The sequence below is a fragment of the Raphanus sativus genome, chromosome 2 (genome assembly GCF_000801105.2).
Source record: "Raphanus sativus cultivar WK10039 chromosome 2, ASM80110v3, whole genome shotgun sequence".
Taxonomy (NCBI): Eukaryota; Viridiplantae; Streptophyta; class Magnoliopsida; order Brassicales; family Brassicaceae; genus Raphanus; species Raphanus sativus.
The window spans coordinates 38,922,275-38,949,888 of record NC_079512.1 but is presented as its reverse complement, the minus strand read 5'-3'; the positions used below and the strand labels follow the sequence as shown (position 1 = coordinate 38,949,888).

General features: G+C 33.7%; 4 protein-coding genes across 4 annotated transcripts; 3 read left to right on the top strand and 1 right to left on the bottom strand.

Annotated features, from left to right (window-relative positions):
• Positions 1 to 7,970: 7,970 nt before the first annotated feature.
• Positions 7,971 to 10,206, top strand: LOC108823680 (cytochrome P450 81D11). The gene is made up of 3 exons (XM_018596947.2): positions 7,971 to 8,554; positions 8,957 to 9,340; positions 9,428 to 10,206. Exons 1-3 carry the CDS (start codon positions 8,048 to 8,050, stop codon positions 10,040 to 10,042), a joined length of 1,506 nt encoding a protein of 501 aa, XP_018452449.1. The 5' UTR covers positions 7,971 to 8,047; the 3' UTR covers positions 10,043 to 10,206.
• Positions 10,207 to 10,670: 464 nt separating this feature from the next.
• Positions 10,671 to 13,351, top strand: LOC108840170 (cytochrome P450 81D11). The gene is made up of 3 exons (XM_018612997.2): positions 10,671 to 11,386; positions 12,132 to 12,506; positions 12,586 to 13,351. Exons 1-3 carry the CDS (start codon positions 10,886 to 10,888, stop codon positions 13,186 to 13,188), a joined length of 1,479 nt encoding a protein of 492 aa, XP_018468499.1. The 5' UTR covers positions 10,671 to 10,885; the 3' UTR covers positions 13,189 to 13,351.
• Positions 13,352 to 16,476: 3,125 nt separating this feature from the next.
• LOC108816496 (cytochrome P450 81Q32) lies at positions 16,477 to 19,328 on the top strand. The gene is made up of 3 exons (XM_018589073.2): positions 16,477 to 17,111; positions 17,809 to 18,198; positions 18,567 to 19,328. The coding sequence occupies exons 1-3, from the start codon at positions 16,602 to 16,604 to the stop codon at positions 19,200 to 19,202; spliced, it is 1,536 nt and encodes a 511-aa protein (XP_018444575.1). The 5' UTR covers positions 16,477 to 16,601; the 3' UTR covers positions 19,203 to 19,328.
• A 512-nt stretch (positions 19,329 to 19,840) lies between these two features.
• Positions 19,841 to 20,722, bottom strand: LOC108823621 (uncharacterized). The gene is made up of 3 exons (XM_018596873.2): positions 20,440 to 20,722; positions 20,255 to 20,356; positions 19,841 to 20,167 (listed from the first exon to the last, which is right to left on the bottom strand). The coding sequence occupies exons 1-3, from the start codon at positions 20,659 to 20,661 to the stop codon at positions 19,973 to 19,975; spliced, it is 519 nt and encodes a 172-aa protein (XP_018452375.2). The 5' UTR covers positions 20,662 to 20,722; the 3' UTR covers positions 19,841 to 19,972.
• Positions 20,723 to 27,614: the final 6,892 nt, after the last annotated feature.

Here is a 27,614-nt window from a genome sequence, read left to right as displayed (position 1 = left end):
GGCTGCTAGGTTTCTTCATGGCAGCTGGCAACTATGTAAGGATTAATGTTATGATTAATTAATTATTGTATAGTGCGAACGGGCTTGTGAATACTACTAGTTAAAATATATAGAAACTACAAACATGATAACTGAAGACTTTAGTCTGAAGTCATTAGTTTATTGATTTCAAAAAGCTATGAATTGTTCTTAACACTTGAAGCATTTTTTTTTCATTTGAAGCATTAGAAGCATGATAACTATAATGCATTTGAAGCATTATAGTTGGTGCATCAATAGATTAGTTAGCACGGTTATAATATAGGAAAGAAAAACATAAAATGTACTCCATAACTTAGGCATCTTTTGTTTGATATAAAGCTTTTTTAAAAACTATGTACAATCTTCTTTTTTTGGTAAAAATGTACATATATTATTACCACCAAACATTTATGTTTTTTACCGAATTACAGAGATAACAAGAAACAAAGTAAAGAAAATAAAATCTTAAATCCAGACTCAATCTAGCAATTACAAGGAGTGTTCATTACAGTTAATAGCTAAACAACCATATTTCTATTAGTGCGATGAACCCAACTATGACATATATTATTTACGTACATTCAGTTTAAACCAATATATCATCACCGTAAAAGCAAAAATTGGTCTGTATGGACATTTCATTTGGGTTCATGATCGTCGCTCGTGATGTGCCCTCCCCAACTTGCTCCATTTAATTCCTAGGGTTTATCTTTTGTCTATTCTTATCGTTATTTTTTAAAACAAGTTGATCATCACTAACTTTGCTGTTAGCTCTCTTTTGTGTTCGCCTTTCATCAACACATTGTACTGTTCTTTTCTTTTTAAGTATACTAGAAGAAGTTACGAACTTGTTTAATTATTCAGGCTTTAAATGGTATGATCACATCGCATATTGACGTATATAAGCTGTTAATATGATTAGCTGAACTTGTTTTTGTTGGATTATGAGTTGTCAAAACTGAAATAGACTGATATCAAATTTGAATTTATAGACATAAAACATTATTTTATGCTTAATAATCTATTTGTTTACCACTACAGAAACCAATTGTTTTGTAAAAATGAATACATCAAATTTGATATTCCCTCCGTTTCATTAAAAATGTTACTTTGACATTTTTCACAAATACTAAGAAAATGATTGAAATGCATCTAAGTTCTCGTTAATTATATATATTTAACCAATAGTATTAGAGATAAATAAAATTATTTATAAAATTAATACATTTGTAATTAATAATAAATAAAATTATTTATAAATTTAATACATTTGTAATTAATATTAAACTGAAAGTTATATTGGAATTTAAAGTAACTCTCTTTTTGCAACTCGAAAAAATATTAAAATGACACTTAATATGAAATAGAAGGTATTTATCTTTTATTAGTTAAAAAATCCAATATATTTTTATGTTTAATGCGAGACACAAGCCTAACAATGAATATATGACAACTAAGTGCACTGCTAGGCGAGTTCTGTGTCGTTAATCAACATAAATTCGAAGGTCTGCTACATTCCATCGTTATTTACGATTCATTTGAATACTTTAAAAAGTATTTATTTGTAGACTACACTTACACTTAAGAATTAGTTATTTTTCTATATATCTGGATATTTCATATTTGTTGGAACTCAATTTTAATACAAGTGTTAAAATTGTAGTTTGTTTAAATGAGAAATATTTGTCCTAAGATTGTTGCGTTAATATCACAAAATCGACAGTGTGGGAAAGTCAAAAAAAAATTAATAACATTAGAAAATTGTAGAAAAATGCGAACTCATACTAAACCTAGTGCGCACACCAAACACCAAATCAAGTATGTGGATCATTGTCCAACAACTTATATTTTTATATCAAAATTTGTTATATGTAATTAATCATTACATAAATGAAAATTTGATTAAAAATAAACAAGTATTTTATAGAATAAATCTTGGTCAAAGGTAATTCTTGTTAAGAATAATATTGGTCACCAATGTAAAAAAACTCTTCAATTTTATGATTAATTTTGTGGTTAATACCAAAATTTAATGTAATATTTATCTCCACTAAAATCAAAATGCAATATTTTGTTTCTTCTCATTCCACGTAAAAGACTGTGAATAACAGCAATCTCTTCCATTTCTTCTCTTATTTATTTTTCACTTGTCTATGAGAATACACAAAGGATGAAAGATTGCTAGGTTTTTATTCAAGTGATATGAAAAGAAAAAATATGCAGTTTTAACTTGGATAATTTTTGAGTTAGGGAAATAGGATAATTTTTAAGTTAAAGAAAGAGATTTCCATTTCTCGACTGCAAAACCTCGTTATCTATTTCTGTATTTATTCAATGTTTTTTATAATCTATTTTTAAATTCTTCAGATTGTGTCTCTTTATAAACTAAAGTTCCTACAAGATTAATAGAAGAAAAAAAACAATGTATATATGACATAATACAAATTCGGTCCGGATCACTCGACATGTGGGCCTTGAGATACCTAACGAAAGCTAATGGAATAACTTGTGAGTGGGTACCTAACGAAATGAAAAGAAGATGGTCATTATTTTAGGAAGAGACTAATCGCACGGATTGTGTTTCAAAAGAAAAAAAAAAAGACTAATCGCACGGATCATGCATTATCTCTGATTAGACATTTCGGGAACATTTTTTTTCTTCTGGAAAACAAACGCTCATTAGAATAGTCACTTCTAGTCACCCATATTATATCAATAGTCACTTCAACTATGTCACCTATATTATATCTATATGATCATTAGGATTTGTGTCCCCAAAAAAAAGATCATTAGGATTTATTATGAATACTACTATACTCGAAGGTTTATTTACTCACTAATTAATAATCTCGTCCCCGAAAGCTACCATTCATTTTCTTTTTTGACCAAACTCTACCATTCAATTGATTAATATGTACTTGTTAGCTCCAACTAAATATCACATTAATATAAGGTATGTTTGGAAACAGTATTTTATCAAACTTATAAGTAAACAAAAAAGTATACGTAATAGATATATGATTCCTATTGCTGGTCTGAGTTTCTTTCTTTTGCAAAAGAATTGTTGGTTTATGTTATAAATTGAAAGAACTTTTATGTAAAGACATTAAAATGTTTTAAATATTTTTCATGTATATATATTAGTTCAACTAATTAAGATAAACGAAAGAGCTCAAATTTTGTTTATGTAAATAGTATTTATCTACTATTCGGTAAATTAATATAATGTATGTTTGTAAAATAGTATTTATTTACTTATAAATTACAAATCATATATACGCGCGTACTACTGTAGGGGTATATACTTTATTCGGTATTCAGTAGATACGTACACGCTAATTTGTTCTTAATATATAGTCCATAATGAAAGTCAACGTTGTGCAGTACCCATGTTGACTGTGGTTAACCATATATCCTTGAATAAGGTAGACAATAATACTGATATTATACCACGATGCCTTTTTAAACTGCAAATGTAGTTTCTTGAATTGAAGATAAAATTATAGCTCGCACATTCAACTTAAGCTAAACCATCTACTGGACGGCACGCCATGGTTGAATAAAGTTAAAGTGCTAATGTCAGGATATTGGACTAAATTTTGAGATATTTTTTGGTAAACAAACAAATTTGTAGAAACAATTATAACCGATACAAAACTAATTACTAATAAGGTTTCATGCTAAAATAACTAGGATTCTAATATATAAATTTCAATTACGAATGATGCCTTAGAATTCCTCTATGATATTTATATCCAATGAATTTTGGACCATGAAAAAGCGTAAAAATTTATAAATAAAGGACTTTTCATTATGAGCAAAGGAATAATAACATTTACCTGAAAGAAAAACTAGAGAAGAATTTCAATACCATAGTACCTTTTATGTATATTTTTGAAGAGAAATTGCCAAAAATATCATTTTCATAGTACCACTTTTCATGTTTACACTAACCACTTTTACCACTACTTTTAATGAAGGGTCTAGATTTAAAGGTTTAGGATTTAGGGTTTAGATTTGATGTTTTAGGGTTTAAGGTATATAGTTTAGGGTTTAGAGTTTAAGATTTAGGGTTTAGAGTTAAGGATTTAGGGTTTATAGTTTAGACTGTAGGGTTTAGGGTTTAGGATATTGAATTTAGGGTATATAGTTTAGGGTTTAGGGTTTAGAGTTGAAGATTTTGGGTTTAGGGTTTAGAATTGGAGGTTTAAGAATTAGAATTTGGGATTAGAATTTTGAAAAACATATAAAAACAAAGATATAAGAGTATTTACCATTTTAATAAATAAGGTATTATTGAAAATGTGTCTTTAGTGGTGGTAAAGATGAATAATGGTAACTTGAAAGTGGTATTTTTGAAAATTCCCCATTTTTGAAGTTTACTATGTATACTAGCGTTCTTAAGATCATAACATGTATTGTTGATATTAATTTACGAAGAGTCTAAATTGTAGTTTTGGACGGAACGGTCGAACGGAGCATGCAAAAGATCTGAACTACTATGTTTTTTTGTTACCATTTTTTTTCTGTTAGGCTGATCTATGTTCGAAATAGAGAAATTTGACCAGTTCAACAACGTGTCAAAATGAAAATAAAGAAAGAAACAGAACACGATTCTACGCTACATGGCGTCACATTGCTGTGGATACTGGAGACGATACCTTTGGATAATGTAGACTTGGGAGTTGGGACCATTTTTCTACACCAACCATTCTGCAATAATTTCTACAACTTTTAAGTTTTTTTTTGGTATATATCTACGACAGTGTGTTTTCACAGTTCAACATCATCCACACAACAAAATATGCGGCACGCGAGATGAGAAGATATAAAATTTACGAACTATCTACAATTACAAGTTACAACAATAAAGTCTAAACGTATTTACGTAATGCATATTGGAAATATATATTCGAGCAATGGGTTGGAAAACGAAAAAATTAACAAGCCGAATCTAATTGTATTTGAAAGTGCTTCAATCAGACACGACTCCATCCTTGATCAAGCTAAAGTCGATAACGATATATAGCTTAATACTATAGTAGAAATATTAAACCTGATAATATTTGGTGCATTGTGAAATTAAAGATAACAGATAGGCACATGCATGCACGTCGCCATACTTGGTCCCATTCATTCTATGTGTGTATATATTTTTATTACATGAATGTGAATAGATGTTTGTTTAAAGAAGTAGACAGACTTTTACGTTGATGTGTCACTGTTATTTTCACAATTTAAACTGTTCTGTTTTTAAAATTTATAAATTTTGAAGTTTACTTTGCAAACATACATTGCATTTTATATGGGAAAAACTTAAAGACATGAGTTATTTTTGACCAAACAATTGTACATGTTTTGGGATCAAAAAGATCGTGTAAACACAAAAGCATTATTTAATGGGCAAACACTGTCCTTGTTTTTTCTTTACAAATGTCCTGTCATTTCTGTTTTTCTTTTCTTACCTTGTTTGATGAATTTTGATGTGTTTTCTGTATAAATGGAAACAAATAATGCTTTTTCTGCGTACCCTCTATATTTTTCGTGGACACAATTATATATTACCCCTGAAATTGATAGTTATCCATCTACCAGTAATCAAGTAGTAGTCTTTTTGTCTCAAAACATTTTATTAATAACGTCCAAGGTTTGCAATGAAAAATATCTTTTTGATAACTACATTAAAGCATATTACAAATTATATTAAACCTTTGTTCTAAGAAAACTATTTCATTATACCTAATTTATATTTTAAGCCAATTAATAATGTTAAATAAACTTCTTTTGTCTGAGAGAAATTTTATATATAGTACATATGTTCTATATATTGAAACTGGGGCAGTTCTAACTATATATCAGAGACTTCAGCGCTAGCTGATATACTTTGAAAAAGTCTGGTATTAAGTAATCATGCGCATATAGATTATCTAAAAATCAACCCTTGACATTTATTTATTAAATCCATTGAACTACAATGCATCATAAACAGTTAAGTAATCCTGTTTTCAAACTTAAAAATGTTTGAATAAAATGATCGTCTAAGGCCTAAGAGCATATGACTTTGTATACCAATCAAAAGAAGGATGATCAGAAAATGTTTCCCGTGTACGAAACCGCCTCTAATATTCTATTGGTTGAATTATAATAATGCAATCTAACAAACGATCTATCTATTACATAATCCATGATTAACAAATGCAATCGTATTGTTTTTTGAAATTTGGGGACAAAGTAATATCAGTCCGTGACATATAAACTTTTATTCCAAAAGGTTTACAGTGATTAAATACTGATAAAAGACGATTTGGTTTTCATGGACGTCCATATTTTCTTTTTCTATAATGTATAAAACTATATGAGAGAGATTCTAAGGATATTATAAATTAAAGAAATCAATACGTATACGTTATTATACATGTTTATTTACCCACAAAGATAGAGGACCGAGTCGGGTGAGGCATTACGACAAAGAAAAGCCGTAGCAATCCAACCACCGAATTTCTGTTCAGTCGCTTTCGTTTCGAGAGACGTCCAGTTTAAGTGTTCAATTCCTTTTCATATTCTCTACGCTCGTGTTTATAATGTATGGTTATGATAAAACCACACGTTTTTATTTGTAGACCGTGGAGTTTTAGATAGTTAGACCCAGAACCGGGATATATTTATTTTATAATATATATTTTCACGTAATTCTATTTAGTAGAAGTAAATAAGAAATTATTTTTTTTCCAAAAAAAAAGAGAAATTAAAACAGAACTTGACGGGAACGTCACATGACCAAGGTTGGGACCAGGAGGACAACGGGACATATCTTTAGTTCTTTCGACACAATTAATATGTTTCTTCTTACACCTTTTGTCTCTTTCCCTCTTTTTCCTTTTCACCCCTCTCTAGGTTTTGTCTATCTTCTTGTTTTCTTTTTCACTTTTCTTAATTACAATTTTTCTTGATTAGTACTTTAATTATGATCATACTTCGTATATAGTCAAACTTCTTTGATCTAGATCTTTGTCCCGACCAAATCTTTCTACTGTATTGTAATTTGTAGGCTTCCGTCTTCTTTTCACAGTTTGGCTTTTGTTCTGGTCAAGGACAATTTGTATACTTGTGAATTTTCGAAATACAGTGTATATAAGCTACATTTACTCCTGCTCGCCATATTACTAGATACTGTTTAACCATTTTAGTAGTAGACTGAGCCCATCTAATATATATATATATATATATACAAATCAATGTGCATTTTGTGTTTATATTTCAGATCAACATAAATTAATTCAAAAGATTCGCAGACATGAATCTTTTTTAAATACAGTATCTAATAAGCTACACCAGTGACCAGACCATTTGATTAATTACAAGCAGCTGACACTAAACAGGTACGTATTTAATAAGCTACATTTTTTCTGATTGCTATGTTACGTTTTAACCACACAAAAGAATACAAAAACAAAAAAAAAGAATACAAAAAAAAAACAATAATCAATTTGTTATTTATAAGTGGACCTAGACCATTTAATATAAATATAATGGCCCTATTGCGTATACATATGGGCCTGAATTTCAATCAAATCACCACTTGTTAACTGATTCCTAGTTCAAAGAATTACCAAAGCCTCAATGTTGCAGGCTTTGATTGACATGTATCGCAAACGAGACACATATGTCTAAACAATGGATCAAAGTCTCGTATACTCTTAAAATCCATATACTTCTAAACAACCCTATAGAAGCCATGTGTGCAGAGAACGTGGCTCTCTGTTTGTAAGATATCCCGTGAGGCCGCTTCTTTTGTTAAAACTTTTGGTAAAATCCTCAAAATAATAAAGGTACTCGACAATGATGTTGATAGCTGATAACGTTATGGGTCATTCAAATGGAAAGATAAGAGTTTGTGATGTTTTCAAAACCCACGTGTATTAATTAGTATATAACGTTGTTTATCAACCAAGAAGATTCTTGAATCTTAGCCACATCTTCTTCGTTTATAATCCCAAGTCCTAGTGGAAGGCATCAACCAAACCACATGGAAGAAGCTCAGACACTAACGTTCGCACTACTCTTCCTTGTTCTTACTCTCATCTTCTTCATCCGAAGGAACAGAATCAAGCGTAAGCCGAAACTTCCTCCGAGTCCACCTTTCGCGCTTCCAGTCATCGGCCACCTCCGCTTACTCAAGCCACCGCTCCACCGCGTTTTCTTTTCAGTTTCTCAGTCCCTAGGCGGTGCTCCCATCTTCTCCCTCCGTCTCGGCAGCCGACTCGTGTTCGTCGTCTCTTCGCACTCAATCGCAGAGGAATGTTTCACGAAGAACGACGTCGTACTAGCGAACCGGCCAAACACTATCGCTTCCAAATACGTCTCATATGACCACACAACCGTGGTCACAGCTCCGTATGGTGAACACTGGAGAAACCTCCGTCGCATAGGCGCCGTCGAGATATTCTCGGCTCACCGCCTCAATAGATTTCTGTCTATACGCCAGGACGAGGTCAGGCGGCTTATAGTTCGTCTGTCACGCAACTCTTCACATGTAAGTTACAAAAATAAAATAAAAATATGGGGTGACAACTCATTCAGATTTTGAATAGTTTTGGACGGAAACTGCAAATTGTAGAGTAAGTTAACCTTAAAATCTTAAATCATTAAATCAGGTAACTTACTGTTAGCAAGATTCGGTTTCTAGAAACGTGCATCGCTAATTTTGGATAGAAATCTGTGGAAAATTCAATAAATCAAAATAAATTGAGCAATATTCTTTTTGTTAATTACACAAATATTATATGAAGCACCAAAATAATTTACATTTCAAAAATGTGAAATTATTTTATGTTAGCTGAAATGTAAACTCGTAACTTTTGTTGAAACAGTCGAAACCTAAATGAAGTCATGTGAATTGTCATTAATTTAATAGTGGGTATTATATAATTTGCAGGATTTTATCAAGGTGGAGATCAAGTCAATGTTTTCCGACTTAACATTTAACAATATCATCCGCATGGTGGCCGGAAAACGTTACTACGGGGATGGTGCAGAGGAAAACTCGGAGGCCAAACACGTAAGGCAGGTTATCGCGGACCTGATGAGTGTTTTTGGTGCCGGAAATGCTGTTGACTATTTACCTGTCCTGCGTTGGGTCACGGGTTTCGAGAAACGTGTTAAAGAGCTAGCTGGTAGGTTTGATGAGTTCTTGCAAGGATTGGTTGATGAAAGGCGAGCAGCTAAGGAGAACGGAAACACGATGATCGATCACTTGCTTTCTCTGCAAGAAACACAACCAGAGTACTACACGGACCGCACCATCAAAGGAACCATACTCGTAAGTTATTATAACCTAGAACATTCATTTAATTTTTGTCACATTGAAATGCTTGTAATTTAAGTAACCGAGAAGTGTAACGTGCAGTCTTTGATTTTGGCGGGCACTGATACATCAGCGGTAACGTTGGAATGGGCCTTGTCGAGTTTGCTGAACCATCCAGAGGAATTGAGCAAGGCGAGAGAAGAAATCGACAGTAAAGTTGGTTTCAACAGGCTTGTGGAGGAATCAGACATCTCCAACCTTCCTTGTCTTCAGAACATTGTGTCTGAAACATTACGTCTATACCCTGCGGGGCCTTTGTCGGTGCCTCACGTCGCATCGGAAGACTGTAAAGTAGGAGGGTATGATATGCCACAAGGGACGACACTATTGGTGAATCTATGGGCTATGCACAGAGATCCTCAGCTATGGGATGATCCCGAGACTTTCAAGCCAGAGAGGTTCGAGAAAGAAGGCGTGGCTCATAAGCTAATGACGTTCGGGTTAGGAAGAAGGGCGTGTCCTGGATCAGGACTGGCTCAACGGCTGGTGAGCTTGACTCTCGCGTCTTTGATTCAATGTTTTGAATGGGAGAGGGTTGGAGAAGAAGAGGTGGATATGACTGAAGCTGGAGGAGTCACAATGCCTAAAGCTAGACCTCTGGTAGCCATGTGTAGAGCACGTACCTTTGTTGGTAAAATCCTTAACGAGTCCGCTTAGTTTTGCCTTTTTCAAAGTAATGTAGGTATGGACAATCATTCCTAAACTTTATTGTTGTTGTGAAGTTATGCAATTAGTTGATAGTTAAATGTAAGTTAATGTATTTTAAGTTATACATTATTTAATATAATTAATAATACTTATTACATTTTATTTAGATAAAAGTTATAAATTTTATGAATAATTTGTTCTTACAAAATTTGTATTATATTTTATAAAAAATATTTTTATATTAAGAATGTATATATCTTAGTGCTTTAAATAGTTAAGAATTCTTATTGAACTCAAGTTTTCTATGCTTCTCTACCCCCACTGTATTGAACTCAAGTTTAGATTTATAAATCTTTTGTTGGTTGCTAAAAAAAAAAGAAGTTAAGAATTCTTATAAATTTAAATTGTGATACTAGTTACTGAATCTTAATTAGAAAATATAAAATTTAACAATACATTTGTGATTCTATTTGCAATTTTTAATATATACTTTCATTTTTAATAAAACTTTTTTTTTATCAATTCATACGGATGCAATTGCAAAACTTCTCTTCGTTTTAACTTTTAAGAGATGAGTGGTATGAAAACAGTTGATACGTTTTCTTTATTACAAAATAGTACCAATTGTGTACAATCACCTGCAAACACAGCATTTTATCTCTATTTTTGACACGTCACCGGCAATGGATCTAGATCACATAACTTATCTTATTCTTTACTCTGTACATACAGAGAGAAAAGGACAATATAATCACATATTATAAGGTTTTCGTTGCCTGACGCGAACGAAGACCTAGGTCACATTTAACAACAAATTAAGACTAAAGAAAGACTTCGAAAAAGAAAGAAAAAATGGACGTTGCACAACTCTTAATCCTCTCTTCTCTCTTTCTCTTTATCTCCACCAAAATCTTGCTCACAAGATCCAAACGGAAAATTAACCTGCCACCGTCTCCGGCGATCTCTTTGCCATTAATAGGCCACCTCCACCTCCTCAAGCCACCGCTCCACCGCTCATTCCTTTCCCTCTCCAAATCCATAGGAAATGCTCCAATCTTCAAACTATGGCTCGGAAACCGCCTCGTTTATGTCATCTCCTCACGTTCAATGGCCGAAGAGTGTTTCACTGGTAACGACGTCGTTCTTGCAAATCGTCCCAAGTTCATAGTGAGCAAACATGTAGGCTACAACTCCACCCATTTACTCGCGGCATCTTACGGCGACCACTGGAGGAATCTCCGACGCATAACGGCCGTAGAGATATTCTCGACTCAGAGACTTAATTCGTTTTTGCATATCCGTAAGGACGAGATCCAACGCCTCATCTCACGTCTTTCCCTAGACTCCTTACACGTACGCTCCTCATCATTACATTTTTCTTTACATTATTTTGGTTTTATCCTTTACTAATTACTAGTTACATTTTTTCTTTTACAGTTTTTTTTTCTATAAACAACAATACCTATTTAGAGCAGGCCAGCAGTACAGATAATCTAAAAAGCATCTCACCATTTTAATAGTGTAAAAATAAACAAACTTAAATTATGTTATGTAAAAATCCAAAATATTAATATAAAGAAAAACCAAAAATATACACATTCTTTTTCATTTTCTCTTCAACTTGTTAACTAGGTTAATACTTTAACAAAATAAATTCATTAAAAATTGTTTTGAAGTCTTTTATTTTCCAGTGAGAAAGTAAGTTTTTCCCGAGGTTAGCGTGTATTTATAAAACTATTAATCTTCGAAATCCACCACCATGGCACCATTATACTATTGTATATACTCCTACTATATAGAGACATCCCACAAACTATAAGTGAGCATAACACTTGCCGACAAAGAAGGAACATAACTCAATTACTCAAACTTGAATCTAACTTACGTAATAATTTATATTTAGGTTTGATTGTAGTTGTAAAAAAAAAGGTTTTATTGTATTCAGTTGGTTAAATATTTGGTTTCAGTCCAAAATAAACACAACCATATTTTCGCTAAATCATTTTTAATATGTCAAAGCAAACAAAAAAACAGCATAATTAAGTATACTTGTTAGTTTCCTAGTAACGTTTACTCTTGCATTTAATGGTACTCCCAGGGTTTTGTGGAGGTGGAGATGAAATCACTATTAGCCAATTTGGCATCCAATAACGTCATCAGAATGGTGGCCGGAAAGCGATACTACGGTGAAGAAAACGACGAAGCTAAGTCAGTGAGGCAACTTGTGGCGGAGATGGTGACCAGCGCCGGTGCTGGGAACCCAGCTGATTATCTTTCGATCGTTCGTTGGTTCACCAATTATGAAAAGCGAATCAAGAACTTGGGGAATCGGTTTGATGCCTTATTACAGAGGATTGTCGATGAGAAACGTGCAGATAAAGAAAAAGGTCAAACTATGATCGATAGTTTGCTTTCTCTCCAAGAAACCCAACCCGAGTACTACACGGATGTCCTCATCAAAGGACTCATACTCGTAAGTATCGATATCAATAAGTAGTGTTATTTATTTATACAAATATACAATAAAGTTTAATAATAACCAATATGCGCAGACTCTGACAGTTGGAGGGACAGATACCTCAGCGGTGACACTCGAATGGGCCATGTCAAATTTGTTGAACCATCCAGAAGTACTAAGAAAAGCGAGAAACGAAATAGATGATAAGATCGGTTTTGACCGGTTAGTAGACGAACCGGATATTGTCAATCTCCCTTATCTCCAAAACATTGTGTCAGAAACACTACGCTTGTATCCTGCGGTTCCGTTACTACTACCTCATGTGTCCTCGGATGATTGTAAAGTGGCGGGATACGATATCCCACGTGGTACGATAGTGTTGACTAACGTGTGGGCTATGCATAGAGACCCAACGTTATGGGACGATCCGGAGCTATTCAAGCCAGAGAGATTTGAAAAAGAAGGAGAGGCTGATAAGCTATTGCCATTTGGGATGGGACGAAGAGCTTGTCCTGGAGCTGGACTTGCTCAACGATTAGTGACTCTGGTTCTTGCAACTTTGATTCAATGTTTCGAATGGGAAAGAGTTGGTGAGGAACTTGTAGACATGACTGAAGAAAAAGGAGCCACGCTGCCCAAACTAGTGCCGTTGAGAACCATGTGCAAATCACGTCCCATTGTTGGTAAACAGATATAATGTTTGTCTTCAAAAGACTTACCGTTATTTCCCTTTTTATATATCAAAATATTTGTTTAAGTGACTACTTTATATGTTGACATTTGCTTGACTTTTAAAATCTTTGCTTAATATCGATGTAAGAGCAATCCATTAGTGAATCCAATAGAGAAATTCACAAAACAATTTTTTTTTACTGTTTGTTTTTTTTTCTAAAATTAATAATTGAATAATTGTTTTATTATTATTTTTTACTGTTTGTTTTTTCTCTAAAATTAATAATTGAATCAACCGTGGGCCGACATATATCGTGGAGCTCGCAGAATAGTAATGATACGGGATCAGTGGGAAGAACTCGCGAGAAAGAGATTCAGCAAAAGTAACTCATTTTAATATTTTTTTTTTGGTTTGTGTGATCCTCATTTAACATTCTCCAATGGGGATGCTATAAAGGTTACTAGTCAGTTATCAATTTAACGTAGTGAATCTCAAGCTATCACAGATATAATTATGAAATGTTACAAAAATTACCGAATCCAAGTCGCACATAAGTTTGAGACTATTATATAGCTGTGCTAGTCAATGGGAAGATGGTCTTGTACTGGAGCTGGGCTTTCTCATCTCATCAGTTAGTGGGTTTGGCTCTTGTCTCGTTGGTGCAATTTTTCGAATGGGAGCTGGTAAGCGTAGGCAAAAAAAACCGGAACAAAAAAATCTGAACCGGAACAAAACCGAAATATCCAAAACTAAAATCAAACCAAAACTTTTAAATATCTGAATGATTTCTATGTTCTAAATCCGAAATAACTAAACTGAGAACCAAAAGGTACTTAAATATATAAAAATATTAATTATATATGTAACATAACTAAATATATATTTATAATTTAAAAATCTATTAAAAGTATCCAAAATATTTTACGAAAACTATTTGTAAAGTATCTCAAAGTATTTGAATATTTTTATCTGAAATATCCAATTTTTTTTATTATAATTATCCTAATTATTTGATATTTTATTCAAAATATCTGATATTTAATTTGAATTATCCAAATTACCTGAAATAACCGAATCGAAATCGATACTGAACTGAGAATCGAATGAGAACTGAATTTTTTCGAAGTATTTTCTGATTTCTACTTTTACTATCTGGACTGAACCTAAAACTAACTGAATTGAAAAATACTCAAGTAGTAAATGGATCCCCTATCTCCTTATCCAAACTACCTAATATCTGAAATAAGCGAATCAACCGATACCCAAAATATCCAGACCTCGGAGTTGGTGTCGTACAAAATATGACTAGGAGGGAAGGGAAAGAAGTCACGATGCCCAAAGAGGTTCCATTGCGAGCCATGTGCATGCAAAGTCCATGTACAGTGTACTTCCCATTAAACTTTTTTGTTGTGAATTAGAACTCTCAAATGTTTTTTAATACCGATTATATTAAAAGACTGGAAAACATTACAAGGAACCACCTTAATTGGTGCCCACATCCGGTATGTCAGTTGAACAAATCAACACTGACTTCACAAAAAAATCTACATACGATAGAGAACTCGCTAATATTTCTACCGTATGTAACGTATTTATGTTGTTAATTTTGTAATGTGTTATATAATATGATATGAAATCTGATGCTGAGAAATTCAGTTAGTTTCTTAGTTTTTTGTTTTGTTTTGTTCTGCATATACGTAACTGTGATTGCGTTGTTACTTAAGAAGTTACTTGAATATAATTTTTTCGTGAAGTAAAGTTGCGAAACCAATTTTTTTAATTCAAATCTCATTGACAACTTTCCCTAGTCATTTTCATGACAAAATCTAGTGTTTATCATATAAAAAGAAGTTATAACTTTGTCGACTAGCTAAGCTAATTAAAACAGGTTTATATTATAATTAATTATTTGCATATGTTCATAAGTTAGGCATAGATAATGATTATATGTAGCTAACACGTAACTATTATTAAGAATTAGAGACTTTAAATTCTCTTTTATTTAGAGAAAACAAAATTTGTAACTTTGTCGACAAAATATGACACTTTTAATTCACAATCAAATAACAGTCGTTAGCTTGATTTGCATCTCTTATATATATTAAAGTCTGGTATAGAATTCCTTCCCACAAAATGATTGATTGTTTCACTTCCTTAAAAGCAATGTCACGATCGTGGAAAGATTCTGAGCTCTTGGGAGCCGAGGGGTGACTTTGAATAATCCGATGGACTCGTAGGACCAACGGGGTTTAATATAATAAATTATGAAAGTCGTCTAGACCTGCCCATATAATAAAAACGTATAAGCACGATGGCGATTATCTAGTAGTTTGGATGTCACGATAGTGACGATACCGAAGAAGATAAATAGAATTTTAAGAAATTTCAAATTTAGAGAGACTTTTTCAACATAATTTTTGGATTGTTAAGATGAAAGAGACGTGGTTAGGGTCGTCATTATCTGGATTTAATTTTTGACGTTTGTTCAGTATTATCAGATAAATAGAAAATTAGCATATCATTATCAAATTACTATAATAAATAGATTGCGTCGTCTTCAATATCTATACTATATAAAGATTTGATTATTATTGGTGGTGTATGCTTTCAAAACTAAAAATATTTATTTTTTACATATATATTTTTTGATAAATTCTATCGGCTGATCCGATCGGTTTAGAGAGGAATGTATTTAGTGGTACAGAGTGGATTAATCCAAAAGCGTATCATACTGTTTGATCCGAGTTTGGAATGTTTTCCGACGAATGCAAAAAAATAAACCAATCATCTGTTATGGCCCATAATGTAAACCATTAATTCAAATCCATACTATCCAAATAGTCATATTTAGTTTGTAGAGAGAATTGAATCCACGACTAATGTAGATATACACCAAATCCTGAGAAATTGTCACTACACTACCACCACTTTATTTTTTACATGTATTTTTACATACTTGTAAGATCATTTACAAAAATATAAATTTATGAATGTTTTTTTTTAGCAAAATAGAGAATAATGTTTATACGGACTTTTAAAGGAAATTATACATTTGCTTATTTTTGTTTATAAGGTATCTATGAATAAAAATAGTTTATAACGTGTATAACTTCGATTTATAAAATGATAATTTAGCTAAATTATATTTAAAAACATATTTCTCTTGCTCTTTCTTTGTTACTTTCCGTTCACGCTTTGTTGGAAGATCCCTCGAGCCATCAACCTTCACACTCTTAATGTCAAATCGATCGTTTTCTATTTGTCAAAAGATTGTTGAATAAACTCTTATGTAGACAGTGTGAAGAAATAAACGGTAATTAATTAACAACTAGGAGTATTACTTTTGTTATTTTACTTGCAAGTAGGGTAGAAAAATGGGTATAAAATGATGGAAGAGACACACAAAGCTAGAGAAAAAGAATAAGACGAGAAAAGTCATGGATTATAGTTTACTTATCCCCACCATTCTTATTACTGTTCTCATCACCAAGTTGTTACTCCGACTCTATCAATCCAACAAAAACCTTCCGCCGTCGCCACGTCTCTGTTTTCCGATCATTGGTCACCTTCACCTCCTCAGACAACCGTTGCTTCACCGCACTCTCCTCCGTCTCTCGCACTCCCTCGGCCCCGTATTCTCTCTCCGCCTAGGCTCTCGCCTCGCCGTTATCGTGTCGTCTCCAGCCGCAGCCGAAGAATGTTTTTTGACGAAAAACGACATAGTCTTGGCGAACCGGCCTCGTTTCATCATGGGCAAGTACGTCGCTTATGACTACACCTCCATGGTAACGGCTCCTTACGGTGACCACTGGCGAAACCTCCGTCGCATCACCGCCTTGGAAGTCTTTTCAACGCATCGACTCAACGGCTCAGCAGAAATCCGACAAGACGAAGTTAAGAGGCTTCTGCAAAAGCTTCACGGTTTATCCGTCCAACGCCCGGCTAAAGTAAGTCCGTATATCTCATCTTGATGAAAACCTAACTCTTATATAAAATATATTTATTGATATACACACGTAGTTGTATTGTATTGTATTATATACTTACATAATATGAGAAACTAATAATAAAATAAATTTTAATAAACTTGTAACATATATAATATATCTCATGTAGTTTTATTAGTTAATTATAACTACTTTTATTAGTTTAAAATTTATTGTTTCTGTTATTAATGATTCCCAATTTAAACTAGTAACTAGATTCTGTGGGTATATTTTTTGTTTTAATTATTTTTGAGAATTTCAATTTTTATATTTAAGTTTTTAATCATATTTATATTTAATATTAATTTAGTTTAATTGTATAGTCATATAAATAAATGAAATAAATAGTTGGACATAATATTTATTGTCATTTTTAATAGAATAGATATATAGACTTAGAAGCATTTTTGTAGTTTAGATTCTATTTGAAGGTATTTCAATAAAAACAATATGTTATATTTAAAAATTACAGAAATAAACATGGGTGGAAACCGTGGAAAATTGTCTATTCAGCTCTAAATCTGTCGGTATTTACTTGAAATATCAATGTTCAGACTAAGAAAGAAAAACGTGTTCTTAAGATCAATTTTGGTTTTAAATCCGGTTAAAGATTACCGAACCATATCAGACCGTAAGAAGAACATACTTTTTTATTCAGGTGGAGTTACGACCGTTACTAACGGATCTTACCCTAAACGTTATAACGAGAATGATGACTGGAAAGAGATTCTCCGAGGAAGATGAAGGCGAAAAAGAGAAGATAAGCTCGGAGTTCCGGGAGCTAGTGGTGGAGATTCTAGAGCTCTCTGCGGCGGACAACCCAGCCGATTTTTTGCCGGCTCTAAGGTGGTATGACTACAAAGGTTACATCAAGAGAGCAAAGAGGGTTGGAGAAAAGATGGATAGTTTATTACAAGGGTTTTTGGATGAACATAGAGCTAACAGAGGAAGAATGGAGTTTAAGAACACCATGATTGCTCATTTGCTTGATTCTCAAGAAAAGGAGCCTCATTACTACAATGATGTTACCATCAAAGGTCTCATTCTGGTATGTTTTTATATACCCTTCGATTCAATCATATGTTTTTTGTATATATAATTCTCAAACTAAAATTAGTTAGAATCCATGGTTAAACCAAACTAGGAAAACCGAATACTTATCCAACCCAAATGTAGATGAAATTAGAATTGAATAACCAGACATTAAAATTTATTACGAAACCCCTTGATGTTGACACTGGAACACCAATCTTGATTGTTATCACCGACCCCAGCTGGAACAAAACAAAACAAAAAACTGTAAACCAGTGGAATGACAACAAATCATGTGAAAAGCTCTATTTAATGTTTATCCCACACTCCTATGTCACGTCACACAACAACGGTCCCATATTAATTATTGGATTATATTATCAGATGATGGTAATAGGAGGCACAGATACATCGGCTTTAACCGTAGAATGGGCAATGTCAAATCTATTAAACCATCCACAAGTATTTGAGACAACGAGACAAAATATTGATGCTCACATGGAACCATCATCGTCATCAAGTAATCGTCGTTTGTTAAAAGAAGATGATCAGGTGAACATGGACTACTTGAACAACGTTGTATCCGAGACACTAAGGCTATGCCCTGTGGCTCCACTTATGGTTCCTCATTTCTCATCTTCTGATTGTGTCATCGGTGGGTTCGATATTCCACGTGATACAATCGTGTTGGTTAACTTGTGGGCTATACATAGAGATCCAAGCGTGTGGGATGATCCAACGTCGTTTAAGCCGGAGAGATTTGAAAGGAGAGATCAGCTTGGACAGTATAGTAGTAAGATGATGCCGTTTGGTTTAGGGAGACGGGTTTGTCCCGGGTTGGGTTTGGCTAACCGGGTTGTTGGGTTGGTGTTGGGCTCGATGGTTCAGTGTTTTGAGTGGGAGAGTGGCTCAGGAGGTCCGGTTGATATGACTGAAGGTCCGGGGCTTAGTATGCCTAAGGCTGAACCATTGGTTGTCACATGCAGACCACGTGAGGTGGCTTCCGAATTGCTCTTCTGAAGATTCAAGAATATGTAGATTGTTTTTTAAGATATGATAATTGGTCATAATGTTCTAGAAAAAAAACAAGTCATAATATTATCTGTAATAAGATTATTATTATTATTATTTTGTGTAGTAAGATTATTCAGCTGCAATAAAACAACCTTTAAAATATAAACTGGAGTGTGATTGTAAATTAAGTGTATCCAAAACTAAAATAAAAGGGGTGATTTAGAAAGAAAAGAAAAATAATAGATCGACTAAAAGTTGAAATAAAAAAAATTAAGAAAAAATAAACAGAAAAAGGTGAGAGACTTAAACTTTTTACTCATGTTAAAACAGGTGAAACTTTTTTTTTCGTAAAAGCTTTTTCAATTGTATTCTGTTGAAAGTAGCTGAAATTATTTCTGGTATGTTTATAGCTTGATTGGCAATAATTAGGTAGAATAAAGGATTTACCCCGAAAATATTTATTTTAGAAGTGTCATTTAATCATATTCTTGATGATATATGTACAATTCAATTATATTGGTGGTAGTTGAAGAATTGACATGATGTCGGAGACAAAAAAAAAAATCTTTGTTGTGTAATACAGACCACAGAAAGTTCGATCTTATCAGAGATATTTTGGAAGTTTGAAACTTCCTCTAATCAACTGTTAAATAATTATTTCATATTAATGACAGAAACTTATTTAATTAGTTTATATATTTTAATATTTTATGATAATAATACCAAGAAACATAACATCAGGAAGAAGATAAAGTACACACATCCAAAGATCCCATTCAAGAACTCTCGCTCCGATTCGGTTTAGACGAAGATTCTGAAGCAAAGCCCTCCTCCACCGCAGGAATCCACTCGTTCGTCGCCGGGTTGCTTCTGTAAACAGCCTTTTCTCCTCCGTCTCCCATTGCAGCGGCGGCTATAACGGTCTCTTCACCGCCGTCTTCCTTCCCCACATTGATAAACCCACTTCCGGTCTAGTTTCAGAAACATAACCACATTTACTACAAAAAGTTAAATTTCTCCAGCCGTAATTTTAAAGAAAGAGAAACAAAGATGAGAACCGTGTGATGTTGCTTATCAATGGCGGTGAGATTCGTGTAATACTCTGTCTCCAGGAACTCATCTTGAACAGCAGCTGAACCTCCTTCATGCAGAATATTACCCTGTATTTTCTTATCCAAAAGATCTCAATTTTGACCATAAGTTTACGTGAAGAGAAAAAAGTAGTGAGGTAGAGAAACCGAACATGAGTTTGTGACTGGAGAATTTGGAACTTGTCAGCCTCCGGATGGTCAGTGGTTGGGTCGGGAGTAGAGAAACATCCGAAAGGGCCTGGCTCGCTCCGGGTGGGTTTAGTGGGTCGTTTAGGTGCCAAGGAATCGAAACCAGCTCTGATCTGGTTGGTGTTCTTGATCTGTTGATCCAGGTCGGGTATCTCGTCGCTCCTGCTTGGCTTCATCGAACTCATCGTCGCCTTCTCTGTCTTTTGGCACTTTGGTTTACAACTGGAAAGGCGAGAGTGGAGTTTGCTCACATGTTTGGTTAAAAAAGAAATAGAAAATGGGCCTTTGGATGGGCCTGGTTGTTTCATTTCTCATAACTACAAGTCAGAATTTTAATGTTTTGTCAATTTTCTCCAAAGCAATTTATTCACAGTAACAAATATTTTCCTTTAACTGTCATCGTAGATATATTCTACCAACATTTTACAAAGTAACTTTGTAATTTGCCAGGATTTTTAGGGAATACGAATATCAAGAGCTGGATGGCAATTTAGAACATATATAAAGTGTATAGCTTTCCATTTCCGGCTCCCAAGGACAGTAAACAAAGTGTCCCTTTTAATACCCCAAAGGCCAACACTTCCAACTTTCCAACAACAAAAAAAACTGTTTGCATTTCAGCAAAATTTGAATCATGAATTGGTAAAACATGAAATAATCATGGTTTTCATAATTATATGATCGTACTTCTAGTTAATTCTTTAAGCTTTAGAAGATATATATCATTTGTATTTCACCATGGTGACCAATAACAGCTCCTGAATCTATAATCTATAATCTATAATCTATAATCTAATATATAACTGATTTCATGTCTAATTTTCACGGTTAATGTGGATCTCAAAACTATTTCAAAATCCATTCAAATAAAGGAATTTTTTGGCACGTACTATATATATGGGTGTTTATGAGAAGGAAACAGACTATTGTATCATGATTAAAGAATTTTCTCACTTCTATACTTTACATTGATTTTTAAAGACTGAGTAAATATAATGATTCTGTCACAAATGAAAAATCCTTTACTATAACCTGAGCTAGACAAATATTGTTGTATAGTGTAAGTGGATGAATAATCTTTTAGTGCCCCGCACCTCTTCTGCTCGGACCTGAAGCCATTGTCTGCATCCTCTCTCCAGCTGAAGAGAGCGCGCGTAACCTTCTATAACCACGTATCACAACCCCTAACAACTCTTTACTTCGCAAATCAACACCATGATTCTTGTATTGGCCTATTTCCTCCGATGAGCCACCAAGGAGAACTCTGCAATCGACAGTTCTTGATTCCGAGAAGGCTGAGACCAAGAACATGACCGTAAAGATCAAGCCAAAGGGTCTCATTTTTGTTGAGGTAGCTCAGGTGTTTGGGGTTTAGGGTTTAAGCCAATGAATGTGTTTCGGTGATTGATAGAAAAGGAGTAGCAGAGGAGGAAGTAAAGCTTTTTATATACACGTATGAATAGATTCAAAGGTAGATGGAAAAGGATGGAGAGAGGAGTTTATATTGGATATAAATTAATATTAATTTTATTGTTGTTATTGGTTAGAGAATATAAAAAGGAGTACTGTAAAATTAAAAGCGCTAATTGTTTTTTACCAATTAGTTAGTTAAAAAGGACGGTCTCTAGCTTCCTTGGAAGTGGACCTTTCAAAGAGTGCTAATGGTTTTTTACCAGCAGATTATATTTCTTTAATTTATACCGAAATTACAAAGTATTAAATTATTAGCTCTGGTACCGTTATAGTTCAATTTTTTCTATGTTTTCTTTTTTGCCTTAAGATCTGAATATGAAATTAGGTCAGAATTCTAACTTGTGCGATCTCGTTCATGTCAATAATAATAAATAAGATATGATTTGTTTACTGATTAGTAAGTAGTATACACAAGATTCAAGTGAATCAAAATTCAACTAGTAGTTGGTAACAATACGATTGTCAGCTTTTGTTAGTGGAGTTAGGCAAGAAAACTATTATCAATCTTTTGGATAACATGGTTTCATGATCTAAACATATATACTGACAAGGGATTAATAATCACCGACTTACCATGCATAGCAATAGCCAAATGGGTATAGAGTGAACAAAATGAAACTACTAGACTTATAGTCTTATACGACCGTTTCATTTCATGTCATTAATTAATATAATTCACTATGAACAAAATACTGTTGATAAATTTGAGCAAAGGTTCATCGATAAAATAATTAACGTTTAGTTGATCATTCGAATCTACGGTCGTGAATCATCGGCATCTCAATTTCGAACTTCAGAAAATTGGAAGAATACTTATGAAGGTAGGGCACGAATGCGTAGATGTGACGTAGGAGGAGGTCAAGTACGTATTTTGTGTCACGCTTTCGCGAATAATTTGATCGGAACATATTTGACCATGCGAATCCTGGAGACTTTGTTTGCCACAGAAGAGCGCTTCCCTTGTTAATTTTATGCCAAGTCTAAACTTTGAATCTTTATATTTATATTTGCAAAGTTAACATTTAAATTTTTAGACAAATATTAGTTACAGTTTGAAACCTAATTTATTTTTTTTTTTTTTTTGTAACTATGAAACCTAATTTACTAAAAACGAGACGCATAATTCAGTGAAAAAATACAAAATACAAATCTAGAAATAGAAAAAGAACAACATATTTGTCATCGTGGCTCGTGGGTATGAGGAAAGAATGGCAATAACGCGAAATACTTGTATGGACGGACTCTAACTTTGCTTCATAGTTGTCATGATAGTAACTAAGCATCTATTTATATTCTTTCTCTTTCTCTTTTTGTTTTTGTTTTTAAACGTCACTCCCCCACATGTACCCTCAATTTTATTTCACTATCAATCTTGCATCCTCGAATCTTTTTTTTTTATGATCAAAGTTTTGGTAGAACCAAAATCCTCTAGAAACTTAACTTCGAAACTTGTAGTCATTATGGGGATGTCTTAGAGCATCATTAACCATAGCACCTCGAATGGGGTGCTTAATCATTTTTTTAATAATAAATAGATGATAAGCAATTTTTTAAGCAATCTCTAATTAATGTCCTCCAATGCAAATATCTTATTTAGGAGTTTTTAAAAATAAAACAGAAACTTATAGAACAAGTTACACTTACATAAACTCCATGACACAAGAACAAGTAATTTATTATCGACAATTCAAACAAAAGCAAGTCACTATCTCCCCAACGGATTCAAGAAGTTTGTTGTTCACAACTCTGCTGATCTTGAGTTACTCATGATGCACAACATGACTTACTGTGCGGAGATTGCTCACAATGTATCAACAAAGAAGAGGAAAGCCATTGTGGAGAGAGCTTCCCAGCTTGACATCGTCATTACCAACAGGCTTGCTAGGTTGCGTAGCCAGGGAGACGAGTAACGAACGAATGACCTATGTTTCTTTTATCTGTCGTTATTGGCAATTTCTCAGTTGATCATAACTTATTTTTTGCAAACAGACCATCAATGCAAACAGACCAAACACATTACCTACCTAACTTATCCATAACGCTTTTATCCGTACATGGAAAGCACTCCTCTGCTTGCAAACAATCCTTCCTGTTTTGCTCCATCGAATGCACTACTCCTCCACAGAAGGAAATCAAAAATGTGTTACAGAACAAAGATTCAAATTTAACACAATAATCACACAACCATACACTCAATTCAAAAACAACCAACCATAAAACACAAAGCTTTTTAAGAATAATTCAGTCAATATCAAAAAACAAACATAAGAGGCAGAGACTAATCTATGTGAATAAAACACAACGATACACTCAATTGATAAACGACCAACAAATAAAACACAATGACAGATCCAAAAATACTATCTATTCCATTCGAGATTGAGTTTCTTCGAACACAACAAACTAATAAAAATATCAATGAACGATTCATAGCTCTACCTTTCTTTTGATTTCGTAGAGGAGAGATGGAGGATTTTCATCCTCGAGGAGATCGACACCGCGAGACGCCGAGAGATTCATCGTCCAGGAGAGCGAGAGAGACGAGTCGTTGATCATCGACGAGGAGGTCGAGAGGAGAACGAGAGAGACGAGGTTGGATCAAAATCGACGAGGAGGCCGAGAGGAGAGCGGGAGAGACGAGGAGAGATCATCGTTGATTGATTACGAGGAGGAGGCCGAGAGGAGAGCAAGAGAGACGAGGACATCATCGTCGATTGATAACAGAGCAGTCAAGGAGGCGAGGAGAGATCGATTTCGTCGAGGGAGAGAGAGAAAGGGAAGCCGAATGGACAACACGTGTCCAATAAGCACCGCATCATCTAGTGCTTAATTAAGCGCCGTATTCTTTCTAATTAATCATTTTTACTTTTTTTTTTAAATCAAAAAATCATTAAGCATTCCTTTAAGCGTCTGCGTTGATGATGCTCTTAGTGGTCAAATATGAATATGTGAGAATGGACGAACCATGGTGTAAACTATATATCGGTATCAAGATTTGAGACACGTTACGGCCCTTTCTCAAAAAGAAGATTTGAGACACGTAACCTAACATGTTTTCTTACTGATCGAAATACCCTATTCATTAATACATGTAAACGACTTTAGTACATGTGCACATCCATAAATATTATATATAAAGAGACATCTCCAGCAAAACTAGTTTAATTAAAATAGTTTGATCAAGTAATTCAAGATGCTAATTGAAATTCAAGTAATTCAAGATGCTAATTGAAATTCTTTTTAGAATACATCATTTCAAGAAAACTCTATATCTCGTGTAATTGGACGGAAAAAAAAGACTAGAATCTAGATAATGGATTTGTTAAATGAAGAATTTGATTCCCATATTAATGGACTACCATGTCCGAACTATATATAGTTAACATTTTTTGTTATTATATTATTGCGTGGTCTTACGCCACTAATAAAATTGATTAATAACTTTTACCTTATTCGAGAGAGGAAACAGTGAACCAGATTCTAGGTAATTTGCCTATAATTTTTTTTTTGGTCAGCATCTATAAATTATTAACAGTTTGAATGATAGTGATTTTCGCCGCCTTATATTAGTATGGGAAAAACAAAATTTGCAGATGCTATGCAAATTGGTTTATTTGTCTTACTCTAACTCCGGAAATAAAGGAACAAATTTGCTATAAAAAGGAACAACTTCAGATATGATATTATATACTTAGAGCATTTCCATTACAATATTCTCAAATTTAGTATTATAAAATATAATAAAGGTAAATTACTGTAAGAGCTAAATGTATCAAATATCTCAAAGACTTACTAAATAGTAAAGTAAAATTTTTTAGCATTCAAAATTCTCATTCATCATAATAATATTTATTTTAGATATTTATGTTGAGAATCTTGCTATAGAAATACTCGTAAACTACTACTAAAAATGAGGCTGCCATCAATAATTTATCCTCAGAACTAAATCAACCTTTATTTAAAAAAATAAAATTATTTATTATTACAACTCAATGAAATCAGTGATAAATGAATAAAATACATCGTATATTTTGAATAGTCAGTAATTCAACACCATGCACGAGTTGACAGAAAGACCAACGTTTGACTTTTCATTGGATTGAATTTTGGGAGAATTACCAATTGTGACTCAAAACTTGGAGTCAAACCCAAAAGAGTACCCCAACTTGGGTCAAAGGCAAAAGTAACTTAAAAGGCTATTGAAATTACAACTATCTCCTTGTGAACAAACAAAAAAACGGATTTTTTTTTACGTTTCTACCCCTCGCAAGTCGTCTGTAAACAGACGACTTGAAAATAAGTCGTCCAGACGACTTTAAGTTAAGTCGTCTGGACAGTTATTCTTAAACATAATTTAAAAATTTTGTAGAAAATATTTTGATAAGTGAAAAATTGGAATTATGTAATTAACATATGTCTTAAGAGATATAAATTAATATATAACAAATTTCAATTGTTTTCAGCCCAGATGAGTGAAAGTAGTGAGTCATGATATTCTTTAGTTTATGTTTCATCAACATATGTTGTAGTATTGTATGTGTTCTTAGGGTTAGATTTTGGAAAGCATTAAAACCGTTTTTGAAAATTTTTAAAATTACCTAGGCGTGTTCGTTTCTGTGTATAGTAAACACTATTGAAGTATAATTTGATTTTATAACGTGGTTAGTAAGTTAATTTAGTCATTTTAGTTTAGGGGTTCATTTTAGGGTATTGGACGACTTAATATTTAGTCTTCTGTTCCCAGACGACTAAATATTAGGTCGTCTGATGTACATTATCAGCCAGAATAAGTCGTCTAAACCGGACCAAACCTTAAAGTTTACCAATGTACTTTTAAAGCTAACCGGATTATTTACCCAATATATAAGGTGATTTTTTTTTTTTTTTTCATTTTCCGCGAACAGAAACCCTAACAGTTCTCTCTCACCGGCGATATCAAAGGCGATTCGAATTCCCACTATTTCCGAACAACCATCGTTCTCAACGTCGGCTATCTATCTCACTTCATTCTCACCGTTGTCGCCGCAGCTTCTTCTAACCCTAGCGCCGCCGATTCCTCTAAACCCTAGCGCCCCCGCTTCCACTATTTCCGAACAAACCGTCGCCCTCGCCACCGTGCTCACCAACGTTCTCACCGCCGCTTACTCTAAACACTAGCTAGCACCGCCGTTTCTTCTAAACCCTAGCGCCGCCGCTTCTTCTAAACCCTAGCGCCGCCGCTTCTTCTCTGTAAACCGTAGCGCCGTTTCTCTGTAAACCCTAACGCCGGTAAGTCATCAAACTCGTGGAAAAGATGAACATAAAACGTTGTCTCTTTCAATTTACTCATTCTCACCGTTTCACGTTTATTTTTTCAGATCTATAACCACAATGACGAGTACTCGAACTCCTTCTGCGACTAATCAGGTCCGCTTGAAATTTTTCTACTGGAAGACTTGTAAGTAAGTCGTCTGGAAAGTCTTCAACCTGGACGACTTAGTACGTCCATTTGGAAGACTTTCCAGACGACTTAAATATAAGTCGTCAACTAAGTCGTCCAGTTGGACGACTTTCTAGACGACTTATATTTAAGTCGTCTACTAAGTCGTCTGGAGTAACAATTAAGGCGTGATTGATTTAGCTTGTGTTCTGACTTCTATTGTTGTCTTTGATTATTTTGCAGACA

Bases quoted from the DNA above. Each gene is read 5' to 3' on its own strand.
- LOC108823680 (XM_018596947.2), top strand. From the start codon at position 8,048: ATGGAAGAAGCTCAGACACTAACGTTCGCACTACTCTTCCTTGTTCTT. The intron at 8,555-8,956 runs GTAAGTTACAAA...TATAATTTGCAG, and splicing joins TGTCACGCAACTCTTCACAT to GATTTTATCAAGGTGGAGAT. The intron at 9,341-9,427 runs GTAAGTTATTAT...TGTAACGTGCAG, and splicing joins CCATCAAAGGAACCATACTC to TCTTTGATTTTGGCGGGCAC.
- LOC108840170 (XM_018612997.2), top strand. From the start codon at position 10,886: ATGGACGTTGCACAACTCTTAATCCTCTCTTCTCTCTTTCTCTTTATC. The intron at 11,387-12,131 runs GTACGCTCCTCA...TGGTACTCCCAG, and splicing joins TTTCCCTAGACTCCTTACAC to GGTTTTGTGGAGGTGGAGAT. The intron at 12,507-12,585 runs GTAAGTATCGAT...CAATATGCGCAG, and splicing joins TCATCAAAGGACTCATACTC to ACTCTGACAGTTGGAGGGAC.
- LOC108816496 (XM_018589073.2), top strand. From the start codon at position 16,602: ATGGATTATAGTTTACTTATCCCCACCATTCTTATTACTGTTCTCATC. The intron at 17,112-17,808 runs GTAAGTCCGTAT...TTTTTTATTCAG, and splicing joins CCGTCCAACGCCCGGCTAAA to GTGGAGTTACGACCGTTACT. The intron at 18,199-18,566 runs GTATGTTTTTAT...TTATATTATCAG, and splicing joins CCATCAAAGGTCTCATTCTG to ATGATGGTAATAGGAGGCAC.
- LOC108823621 (XM_018596873.2), bottom strand. From the start codon at position 20,661: ATGAGTTCGATGAAGCCAAGCAGGAGCGACGAGATACCCGACCTGGAT. The intron at 20,357-20,439 runs GTTCGGTTTCTC...AAGAAAATACAG, and splicing joins TTCTCCAGTCACAAACTCAT to GGTAATATTCTGCATGAAGG. The intron at 20,168-20,254 runs GTTCTCATCTTT...TTCTGAAACTAG, and splicing joins TTGATAAGCAACATCACACG to ACCGGAAGTGGGTTTATCAA.